Source organism: Neophocaena asiaeorientalis, unplaced genomic scaffold (assembly GCF_003031525.2).
Source record: "Neophocaena asiaeorientalis asiaeorientalis breed wild unplaced genomic scaffold, Neophocaena_asiaeorientalis_V1.1 scaffold140, whole genome shotgun sequence".
Lineage (NCBI taxonomy): Eukaryota > Metazoa > Chordata > Mammalia > Artiodactyla > Phocoenidae > Neophocaena > Neophocaena asiaeorientalis.
Window position 1 is genome coordinate 1,261,773 of NW_020173729.1, and position 12,318 is coordinate 1,274,090.

The window sequence follows — 12,318 nt, forward strand, 5'->3', positions numbered from 1 at the left end:
GGGGCGGGGGTGTCTTAGAACCAATCCCCTGCAGATACCAAGGGCCGACTATATCTCAAATTCTGCACACTGAAAAAGTAACCTTGTTACCTTTCACCCCTCCATAAACATACCGGATCTGCCACCTTCCTTGTCTCAATAGACAATGCTGTCACCCACTCAGTGACCCAGACGTTCTTGCCTCCTTCCTCCCTTTGTCTCACAGCCAGTCTTACCAGCTACTTCCCCCTGCACACAAGGCCGGATTTATCTGAGTTGCCTCTAGCATGACTCTTTGACTCTGTTCTCCTGCAAGTCTCCATCTCCCCCTTAGAGTAATGCATAATTGTCTTGTCTCCCGAGTTCTAATCTTGCCCCTCCACGTTACTATGGGAGAGGGCTTTCTAGAGCACAGATGCAATCCCATGACACAAGCTCATAAAGGTTTGTGGAGTGACACCAAACAGAACTGGTGTGAGAAGAGTGACTGAACAAGCCTCTGCCTCTGCAGCTTCCATTCTTACCACTGTCTCCTCTCCACATTCTCTGCCTCAGCCCTGTCTCATCACGAATTTGGGTGACATAGTGTCTGCAGCATTGTCTCTGAAAAAAAAGAGCATGTTCCAGCTCATGAGTCCTCTCTGACTTCAGACCTACATTTTAATGTGTGATGGGACATGCTTAGACTTTAAAAGGGAATCAGTATCTACATTTCCAACAAAGCCAAACATTAACTTTGGCCTAAAACATACAAAAGTCTGCTTTCCTTTTCCTTAGCATCACCCCTAGCAGCTGGACTCCCAAGGTAATCCTAATACTCGGGTTTGCCACACAGTTGCTTAAACACAAAGCAGCTCCACTATGAAAACGTTGCCCCCATCTATTCTTCATGGTAGTCCTTTCCCCATCTTTAACTACACCCAATTTGTGTACTTGATACAGTCTGGTGTTTGGGGGGTTTTATTTTTACACTGTTTAAATTGAGGTATAGCTTCCATTTATGCAGTAAAGCACGTAAATCTTAAGTGGACAGCTTGATGAATTTTTTTTTTTAACATCTTTATTGGAGTATAATTGGTTTACAATGGTGTGTTAGTTTCTGCTTTATAACAAAGTGAATCAGTTATACATATACATGTTCCCATATCTCTTCCCTCTTGCATCTCCCTCCCTCCCACCCTCCCTACCCCACCCCTCGAGGTGGTCACAAAGCACCGAGCTGATCTCCCTGTGCTATGCGGCTGCTTCCCACTAGCTATCTATTTTACGTTTGGTAGTGTGTATATGTCCATGCCACTCTCTCACTTTGTCACAGCTTACCCTTCCCCCTCCCCTTGATGAATTTTCTACTATGTATATACCCATGTAACCACCACCCAAATCAATATATAGTCCATTTCCAGCACCTCAGAAGGTTCTCTTATACTTTCCCCTGCCAGTTGATAACCCGCAAAAAGTAACCACTATTCTGACCTCTATCAATACAGTTCTGTTCTTTTGTCTATTACTGTAAATTTTTATATAAATAAAATCATACAATATTTACATTTTTGTGTCTGGCCTTTTTCATTCAACATTATGTCACACAATCTACCTTTTAAATCGTACCATCCCATGTATATTCTCCAAACTCAAGTGGGGAATATACATGGGAAATCAATCAAGCCATTTTAAAGAATAATTTGGTAACGAACCAAGAGAAACGTTAGTTTATGAATATGAATGTTTTATGAATAATAAAGTCAGTGTGAAGCTGATATCTGCAAATTCGTTACTAGGATCATACAGGAAAAAGTGCCACTTGGGCTGGGTTATTATTAGATTAGCACTGAAAAATTAGTTTGAAAAATACTACAAAATAATTTCATTTATAAAGATCAGTACGTAAAAAGTATGGTGCAATTTTTATCATAAGAAGAGAGGATTGGGATGGCCTTTATATATATATGAAGACTGAGAAAAGAAAATATTGGCACTGAAAATTTGCACCCACATTTTCTTGTGCTTTACCGTGTATAATTTGACTCCTGTGATTATCCTGTCTGTCTAATCTCAGAGCTGTCTTGCTGTCTTTGTCACTATCTCACATTCACTAAGTATGATGTTTCAGGAGCTACTCTACTGAATCTTCTGTGACGTATCTGAGAAGAGAAATTGAACTCACTGCTGTGGAAATGACAGATTACTCAAACACTGAAATAAATATTCCATGAAATGTAAACTTTTGATTTTGACTTTAATATAATGGTTAGCTTTAAATTATTCATGTTTAAGTGCTATTAAATATTTAATTATATTTATAATGTAACTATAAATTACATCTGCACAGCCAACTCCTTTTCTGACCTCCAGCCCCATTTGACCGACAGCCTAAGAGATGTGTCCACGTCATAGCAACCTCAAACACATCACCAGTTTTGCCTCTTTTATTCTGTATATGGGGGAAGGGCAATCCCAGCCAACAAATCACCCAAGCCAGACACCTGGGAGCCAACCTAAGCACCTACTTCTCCCTCTCCCTTCACTTTCAGGCACTATATGGTATCAATCAATTCTATCCAAACATCCTGTCAATTTCATCTCTTGCATATTTCTTAGTCCTGCACCCTTTTCTCTCTGACTCTGTTTCTTACCTGGATAACTATTTATAAGCCTCCTACAATTAGCCTTCTAATTGGCCCTGTGCCTCTAGTCTTCCTCTGCTTGAATCTATTTGGTTGATTGTACTTGTTCAATAAACATTTGGTGAGTGCCTACTCTGTGAAGTTCTGCAGATGGCTCCAGGGACATGAAGATGACTAAGACAGTTCCTGCCATTGAGGTCTTGCGGTCTATCAGAGGGAGACCGTGTATAAAGTGGAAAGGACTTGGATAAATCTTGGTTCAAAATGTCAGTTCTGCTACTTACTGGCTGGAAGACTTTGGTTCAATGGCTTAATCTCCCTGAGCCTTGTTTCTTCATCTATGAAATGGAAATATTAGTGCTCACTTTCCATGGCTGTTTTAAGACTCAGAAAAATAAGCAAATGTCTGCGATATAACAGGTGCACAGCAGATAGTGGCTAGTTTTGTTAGTTTAGTGATACACTTTTAATAGAGTCAGTATTTTCTCAATGGAGAATTAAAATTAGTTTTTCTAACCTAATAATTTTACCTTGTAAAATTTACGGTCTACTGCAGCAGGTATAATATATGGTCCCATTAATGTAAAACTCTATTTCTATAACTCAAAAAGGCAATTTTACAAAGTAGTTAAGAATATGGACTGTTAACCAAGTAGACCTAGATTTAAAACATCTTAATCACCTCTGAGCTGTGTGATTTGGCCAAGTCACTTAGTTTCCTTCTTAACCCTTTGACATCAGTTTCTTCATCTGTAAAAGTGGATTAACACGCAGCTGTTTCAGAGGGTTGGTAAACTGATTAGCACGGTGTCTGATACATAGGAGCAGCTGATAAATGTCATAAGAAGGGGATGTCAGGAAGGCTGCCCAAATGGTTATCTCTGGACGCTGCGATTGCAGCAGATCTTTATTTTATTCTTTATACTCTTCTGTGCTGCTTGAATTTTTTTATCCCAAACACACGTAATTTTCATAAAAGCTATAATAAAGTTTTGTTAAAATTTACCTTCTGAATTCAAGAGTTCTGGTTTCATCTTTCCAGTACCACATCCCTAATCGTAATCCCAACTGCTGTAAAATGAAATGATTGCAGCAAAGATAAAGGTTCAATTTACAATCCACATGTCACAATGAACTTTTAACAATAATTCTCACTAGTTGCTATTTAACTCTATTCAATAAAGATGTAGCGTCTTAAACTGTTTTTTGTTTTTTTTTTAACTTGAAGCCAGGATTTTATCTTTTTTGATTGTTTTGGGGTGTAGTTTCACTAGAAGGGAAGGAAGGGAGGAAAGTAGGGGAGAAAGGAAGGAAGGGAAAGAAGAGAGGAAGGCTAGGAGCCTGTCTCATCTCACCATAGTAATTTACTGATTAACTGGGACTCAGACCACAATAAACTGGTGCCCAAGGCAGCCCCAATCTTTCAGAGGAGTTAGACAGCAACTCTAATCCTGACCCCACCCTTCGGAGGAAGTGGGCGAAGTACCAGGTTATCCTTTCCAAGCCATGGTAGCTACCAGCCTCCAGCCTCTCCTCTGGGGATCCCACCCAGGGCAGGATCGCTTCCTCCGCAGGACGGCTATTTATTTTTCAGCCAACCAATTAGAGGTGGTGCGGTGGAACTTTCCTATACCTAGATATCTGTGGGGGGAGCCGGAATTCAATTCTGACCGTTTGCCGAACGCACCTCCATCGTCTGGTTTTTGTAGACAACTAAGCCCAGGTCTCCTCGAGTGAGGTTCGCCCCAGGCTAAGGCGGCGCCCCTGCCTGGGGAGGATTGAGAGCAGGGCCTTGGCCGAGGGAATGGAGGGCGTCGCTGCACCGCCACCGAGCCCCCGTCGGGCGCCGCGGGCGGGAGGGGGGTCGGCTTTCCACCCGCCACGGGCTGGGGGCGGCCCAGGTGCACTTACATCCGGCTAGTCGGCCTGCGAGTCCAACCGTCGCCTCCTCGAATAAAACTCGGGCACACGATACGTGGTCTTCCGCTGGCCGCATTAGACCGACCGTCGCGGAGGCAACTAACTGCCCGTGAGCGCTGAGAAACCCCGCCGACGTTGGGCGGGGGCGGGACCCTGCTACCTCCGCGGCGGTGGCGGGTGGGCGTCACTGCTGCCCATGCTGACACCTTTGGCTGCTGTGGCTCCCTAGCGTCTCACAGCAAAGCTGCACGGGGGTTCCTTCTTTAGAGGTCAGTTCTTCGTGCCTTCCCACCGAGAAGTCAACTGCATCACTGTTTTTTTGTTTTTAATTAGAATAACTTTTTTTTTTTGGAGTGGACAGAGCAAGCTCCTATTCCAACTCCCTGCTCCAAAAATCCACTTAGTATGTTATCCTCAGATAGAAGATGTATCAGATATTAAACTAATAAGAACAGATACTACACTTGATCTTAGCCAAAAGGTCTTCAGTTCCTTAGGGAAGCTTCCCCTTTGTTCCAAAGTTTAATAGCACTAAATGAAGTTCAAATCCAGGTTAGAAAAATAAAAATAAAATAAAATATAAAACATACAGGTTGGGACTAGGTTAATTTAGGGCGGGGCGCGGCAGGAGGGGAGCAAGGGAGGAAATAAGGTTTTCAAAACTGGGTTCTGCTGCATAACTAGATGTGGAACCCATTTGAAGATATCCAGATGAGGGGTTTACGAGGCTCTTTAAGGAGTAATCACCCCGAATAAGTACTCAAAATTAGTGTCTCTCAAAGTAGAGAAACTTGCTTTGTATCAATGGGTTTTCAACTGATATTTCTGTATTTACACTTTTCAAATCATGTGTCTTGTAATTTCTTCTTGCAACTGAGTTGATATGCAGATTGTTTGGTATTTTTTTCCTTCCATCACTGATGTAAGCAATGCTAGATGACACTACATGACTGGGAATGCCTAATATATTCTGCTTTTGTTTTATCCCCACAGCTTAATTAGCGTTAAAGAGATGGTTAGTAAATAGTGATTGTATTCTCACATAAACTTTAAAAACATAGCAATAGATATCCCACTGCTTCCCCTTCCCTCCATCCTCCCAGTCTCACTACTTGGTAACACACAATCACTGGTCACAGTGGTATAAAATTGTAATCACCTAGATTCATGTTCCACTCACTTGAGTCCACTGCTGGTAGCTGTTCTGGTTGGCTCAGATATAAGGAAACCCACCTGTATGCTGGCAGTGCTGCTTTCAGGCTGTAGCCTTAGAGGCTGGCTTATTACAAGATGACTCAAAAAGAATTTAGCAAAATATCCCAATCACCAAAAGCTTTTCTCCAAGCAGGGTATTTAACTTTGGGTGGGAAGAGGAGAAATAATGAGTTGAAGCTCCTAAAAGGACTGAGAGAGACCAAGGACTCTGGATAGTACCCATTCCCCACACTTCCAGGCAACTTCTTCAGTTATCTCAATAAGTGAAGAAATGCTAATAGAAAACCAAAGATCTTTTATACCTTACCATGTTTAACTTTAGGCTAAAATACAAAACTAAAGTAAAAATAAAAGCGTTGAGAACCCAGAACAATGACCTACAGAGAAGTTACATGACAAGTTACGTCACATGTGGTAGAGGGACATAATATTTAAAGGAAAGCCTCGATAACTCTTAAGGAACCATCTTATATTTCTGTATCACTAGGCCCTAACAAAAGAGGGAATAAAAAAATTGTTTTTATGGCTCTAAATTATTATTTATTTTAAAAGTGACCCACTCATTTCTTAGGTTAGATTTTTTCACCAGTTAGGTTTTTTGTTAAATGGCATGAGAAACTCACAACCTAAAATGGAAATATAATTTTCTTTAAAAAAAAACCCAAACAATTCATGATGCTATAAAGTAGGGATAAAGGTGCCATCTAAATATTTAATAATTTCAAGTGTCCTGTGAGGGAAAGTTGTTTTTGTTTTTGTTTTTTTGCCTAGTTAAGATAAATTCCTCAAGGTCAAAGAACTCAGAGCATATGACATAGAACTAAGTTGCTGGTCTCAAATTTTAGGCCCAAGATATTAACTGGATATAATGCATGCTTATACTATGAAAAAGTCATAATGGACATATTTTCAAAGTGTTATAATTCTACTTTTAAAACGAACATGTAAGAAAACAGCAATGCCAGTATTTGAATTAGCAACTCCATTTTTGATCGCTTATTTCCCCAATCTTCAATTCACAAACATCCCTATCTATACTTAAAGGGGTGGAGGAAAAGAGTCTATGACTTCATTTGTTCTAAGGGAAAGACATTTCAACATTAAGTATTACTCTATTAAATTTTAGAAATACATATACCCTAAAATATTTCCATCCCAAGAGCTATATCAAGAGTAAAAACTTGTATCTTTCTTTAAAGATCCATAATTTTTCTTCAAGGATTTAAATTCTGTATCTAATTTTAATGCTTAAGGATAGTTCTTCACAACAGTTTTCTCATACCTACTTACACATTATACAGAAGCAATTGAATATTCCTGTTGTTCCTTAACCTAAATATATGTATTTCCTTAGCAATTGTCTTGTGACGTATGGATCTGAGATTCTTTAAAATTTCAATTCCAGTGTTCAAAAGCAAGGGAAATATACCCCACAATACAACTTTTATAAACTACATTCAACTTAAAGTAGATGAATACCTTATCATGGGCCCAGTATTTGAGCTTCATAAAAAGAAATCTTTTGATTTCATCTAGATAGCCAGGTTATTATATTCATGTTTAAAATTGTACATAGGATAAAGAAATTCTTAGCTCTCCTTGACATACTGAATAGGTGATACATTAAATATCCTATTATGCATGCTAAATTTAAAGATGTAAAGAGCACTAATATCTCCTAATACACAAGTCAAGTGCATGAATTTCCATTACACATATCAAATTAATTTGATAAAAAACTTAGGGTAAGCTTGTTTTGAAATTTCATACATCTGCAATACTGTAAACAACCTGCTATGTCTTATTTTGACAGGTGTATAGATTCATTGCCTCAAAACAGCCATTTTGTTAATCAGACATTCAGATAAGAAAAAATTAAGTCCCCATTCTGATAAATGTACTTTTTCAATCCCTTAGCATTCTATATGTATTGCATTAGCTTTAGTCATGACCACTAGTCCCTAGCATAACATTACTTTCAAGTTCAAGTGATGCTAATTATTCCTTAAACTGTAATGTAGCCTCATCCTAAGATCAAGTACTTTTTCCATTATCATTTGACTACAGCTGATCTAAAATCTGCTAAGGAGTTCCCAGGAGTTATCGAGTTACCAGTTTCAACTGACCCGTGGAAACACTGAACGGCTACTTCAGTGGCTTTATCTTAGCAATATTCAGATCTAGGTAAATTTGAGAAGACAGAATTAAAAACACTCAAGGCTAGGACTTTTACAAATTACTTTTCAAAATAATGGAAAATGAAGTATCTACATAGATTGATGTTAGTGTTACAGCAGGTTACCAGACACCAGGCCAAAGAGAATACCATTGGTCATTTTTCTGATACTTTAAAAACTAATCTCTCCCAAACTGAGGTCTAAAATGAGTCATACTAATACCAAATTGCACTTACAGAAAGACTCCATTATACTTTATATACTTTGAAGTTAGAGCAAGGGATAAACACTTTCAATAAAGGACTAATAAAAGGTTAAGAATGAGTGTTATCTTGGTAAAAACTCATGTTAAACGTCACTCGAAGGCTACTAATCACCTGATTCTGTTAGTACCAAGGTAGTTTGTCAAATATTTATACGATGCTATCTGCAGTCAATGAAACACCCTAAACGCCTTCTTGCTGAAAACTTTCCACCCTGGCATGAGCACTGAAAAACCCATGTCCAGCTTTCAGAGTGTAAAGAGCAACTACCTTTTTAAAAATGTTTATTTTGAAGCAATTTCCAACTGCCTCTTTATCTCCCCACCCCACCCAAATGAGACCTGCTAAAAAAGGAAAAAAGTATACGTAAAAAGAGTCAGCTCTTCTGTGAGAGGATCATTACTAAAGCTCAATATTTTTAGGCTGCTTTGTTCTCTCGTTTTTATATTATTTCAAAAATTAATCTCTGCATGATATGGAAGTGTCCACTACTAAATTAAAAATTAGCTTCTATAAGTCACTGTTATGAGCAACATGAAGCGAATCTACATCACTTGGAAGAAGATATTAAAATGTCTGTATGGTGAAAACACTAGGTTAACTATGCATTTTCCAATCAGCTTTTACTGAATTTCTTCCACATTCTCCTTAAAGAGAATCAATCAGAACAAAGCGGATGTGTCATTCCACTAAAATATGAACCCCCCCCCAAGGATATGGATTTTAAAGCTTAAGCCCAGGATATCTGTGACAATCTCAAATCGGAAATACTGGAAAATGGACAAGTTGCATATTGACGAAATACAGGACTATCTTGCAGTTTGTCTTTTAAAAAAGAAATAGATTCTAGTCATTTAAGGCAGGTATTGAAAATGCATTATGATTCTCAAATCAGAAGAAAAAACTATATTATCTTCCTCTAACCTGCAAGTAATTTAACTGCTGAAAACATATTCTTCTTGAATTTGCCATAAGCCCAGAAGTTGAGCTGTTTTACTAGAAAATTAAAGTTAACAAATTTGACTAAATTTGGAGTCAGTATTAAGTGGCTTTAACGTTTGCCTGCTGGATCTTGTTTCAGGCACCTGTATGTTGCAGAAAGCAGCTTGTTTCATACTATGTTGGGCTATTATCAGAAGACAACACCTGCCCCAGCTTTCGTTTAGAGAAAGAATCTTTCTGTACTTAACCCTGGAACATACCTTGTATTCTGTTGGAATATTCAGGTGGATTTTCACTTGAATACTTAAGCCAAGCCTTAGGAGTTTGGGTATACTGTCAGACCCCAGTCTGGTTTCTGTATTAAAAGGGGGGAAAACGTTTACCCAGATCTTTTCCCCTTAAGTTGCTGGTAGTTCAAAGCAGGAACCTCATCAGAAAATTAGGCAACATTGAGTTAGATAAATTTCATCTTCTACTAATATCTTAGTTAAAGACTAACATGGGTAAAACAGAAAGAAGGGAAAATTGAAAACTCCAACACAATAATTTTTAGATCAATTTCAGCTTTACTTTTAAATTTGTACTTATGCATTTGTTTATAAAAAGTATGCCTGTCCTTAACATTACTGCAATGTTCACTTTCCTCTTAAAGTAGTACATAAAAATAAACAATTCAAGCTTCTGTATATTTTATTGTTACCAAGCTTCCACAGAACATGTGTGCAAACTTCAGGTTTCCCATCTCAAAACTCCATGTACGAACTAAGCTAACCAAAAATGCTCAAGTCAGCAAATACGCAAAATGCATTAAAGAGAAACCTCAAATAATGTTTTTAAAAGCCAAACTTTAGAACTAACCTTTTATAATTAAACTAATTTGTTGCACCTTTCCTTTCATATGCATACACCGGGCTAAACACTTACAACAATAGATCTCATACTTGGCACAAGGACATTTCAAAGAAAAAACAAAAACAAAAGGAAAAAGAGAGAAAGGAAAAGAGGTTTACGCTGACTCGAGTCCAAGTTTAGTCCACTTCCTCGATGGTCGGTCCCCCGGAGGCTCCTGAACCACCGCTGCCGCCGCCGCCAGGGCCGCCTTGGTAAAGTTTGCTGATGATGGGGTTGCAAACTCTTTCGAGCTCTTTCTGCTTGTGTTCATACTCATCTTTTTCCGCCATCTGGTTTCGGTCAAGCCAGTTGATCACCTCCTGACACTTGTCGAGGATCTTGCTTCTGTCCTGTTCGCTAATCTTGCCCTTTAGTTTCTCGTCTTCCACCGTCTGCTTGATGTTGTAGGTATAGGACTCCACGGCGTTTTTGGCGGCCACTCGGTCGCGATTGGCGTCATCTTCCGACTTGTACCGCTCCGCCTCCTGCACCATCCGGTCAATGTCGTCCTTGCTCAGACGACCCTTGTCGTTGGTAATGGTGATTTTGTTTTCTTTACCGGTGCTCTTGTCGGCGGCGGTGACGTTGAGGATGCCATTGGCGTCGATGTCGAAGGTGACCTCGATCTGGGGGACCCCGCGGGGCGCCGGGGGAATCCCGGTCAGGTCGAACTTGCCTAGCAGGTTATTGTCCTTCGTCATGGCCCTTTCGCCCTCGTACACCTGCACCAGCACGCTGCTCTGGTTGTCTGAGTAGGTGGTGAAGGTCTGCGTCTGCTTGGTGGGGATCGTGGTGTTCCTTTTGATGAGTGGAGTCATGACGCCGCCAGCCGTCTCAATGCCCAGCGACAACGGGGTCACGTCGAGTAGCAGCAGGTCCTGCACGTTCTCTGACTTGTCCCCGATGAGAATGGCCGCCTGCACCGCGGCTCCGTAGGCCACCGCCTCGTCAGGGTTGATGCTCTTGTTCAGCTCCTTGCCATTGAAGAAATCCTGCAGCAGCTTCTGGATCTTGGGGATGCGAGTGGAGCCGCCCACCAGCACGATCTCCTGGATCTGGCCCTTGTCCAGCTTGGCGTCGCGCAGCGCCTTCTCCACCGGCTCGAGGGTCCCGCGGAACAGGTCGGCGTTGAGCTCCTCGAAGCGGGCACGGGTGATGGACGTGTAGAAATCCACGCCCTCGTAGAGCGAGTCGATCTCGATGCTCGCCTGAGTGGACGAGCTCAGGGTGCGCTTGGCTCGCTCGCAGGCGGTGCGGAGTCGCCGCACGGCGCGCTTGTTGGGTGCAATGTCCTTCTTGTACTTGCGCTTAAACTCCTCCGCCAAGTGGCTCACCATGCGGTTATCGAAGTCCTCACCGCCCAGGTGGGTGTCGCCAGCCGTGGACTTCACCTCGAAGATGCCGTCCTCGATGGTCAGGATGGACACGTCGAAGGTGCCTCCGCCCAGGTCGAAGATGAGCACGTTCTTCTCGCCGCCCGCGGAGCCCTTCTTGTCCAGGCCGTAGGCGATGGCCGCCGCCGTGGGCTCGTTGATGATGCGCAGCACGTTGAGGCCCGTAATGGTGCCCGCGTCCTTGGTGGCCTGGCGCTGCGAGTCATTGAAATAGGCCGGGACGGTGATGACCGCGTTCTGCACCTTGCCCCCCAGGTAGGCTTCGGCGATCTCCTTCATCTTAGTGAGGACCATGGAGGAGATCTCCTCCGGGAAGAAGGTCTTGATCTCTCCCTTGTACTCAACCTGCACTTTGGGCTTCCCTCCCTCGCTCACCACCCGGAATGGCCAGTGCTTCATGTCCGACTGCACTGTGGCGTCCTCGAACTTCCGACCGATCAGCCTCTTGGCATCGAAGATGGTGTTGGTGGGGTTCATGGCCACCTGGTTCTTGGCGGCGTCCCCGATAAGGCGCTCGCTGTCGGTGAAGGCCACGTAGCTAGGGGTGGTGCGGTTGCCCTGGTCGTTGGCAATGATCTCCACCTTGCCATGTTGGAAGACCCCCACGCACGAGTAGGTGGTGCCCAGGTCGATGCCGATAGCCGGGCCGCGGGCAGACATCCTGACTGAGACAGGCAAGCGACGTTAGACGACAACACCTAGGGCAGAAAATCCGCGGCCTCAAGTAACGGTCGCCTCGCACCAAGCACAGCGAGCGCAACAACCGTCTCCCTCTCCCCTCGCTCGGCTCCCCACTCTTATAGTCGCCTCCCTGCCGCCTTCAGAGCCAATCCGCTCTCGGGACCGCCCGCCACAGGCTTGCCTGGGCCGGAGTGACCCGCCTGCGGCCCAACAGACTTCTAGTTGGGTGAGG

The 12,318-nt window shown here is 42.4% G+C and overlaps 2 protein-coding genes and 1 pseudogene across 2 annotated transcripts in view; all 3 read right to left on the minus strand.

Annotated features, from left to right (window-relative positions):
- PPP1R36 (protein phosphatase 1 regulatory subunit 36) overlaps nt 1-9,862 on the minus strand; it is a 35,829-nt gene extending 25,967 nt beyond the window's left edge. The window contains 4 exon segments of the mRNA XM_024750856.1: nt 2,073-2,120; nt 3,610-3,684; nt 4,522-4,589; nt 9,821-9,862. Of these exon segments, the coding sequence (XP_024606624.1) occupies nt 2,073-2,120; nt 3,610-3,684; nt 4,522-4,589; nt 9,821-9,862 (233 nt within the window).
- Nucleotides 4,853-5,014, minus strand: LOC112403413 (uncharacterized; annotated as a pseudogene).
- On the minus strand, nt 9,667-12,318 carry HSPA2 (heat shock protein family A (Hsp70) member 2). The gene has a single exon (XM_024750859.1). The coding sequence runs from the start codon at nt 12,063-12,065 to the stop codon at nt 10,149-10,151; it is 1,917 nt and encodes a 638-aa protein (XP_024606627.1). The 5' UTR covers nt 12,066-12,318; the 3' UTR covers nt 9,667-10,148.

Bases quoted from the DNA above. Each gene is read 5' to 3' on its own strand.
- HSPA2 (XM_024750859.1), bottom strand. From the start codon at position 12,065: ATGTCTGCCCGCGGCCCGGCTATCGGCATCGACCTGGGCACCACCTAC.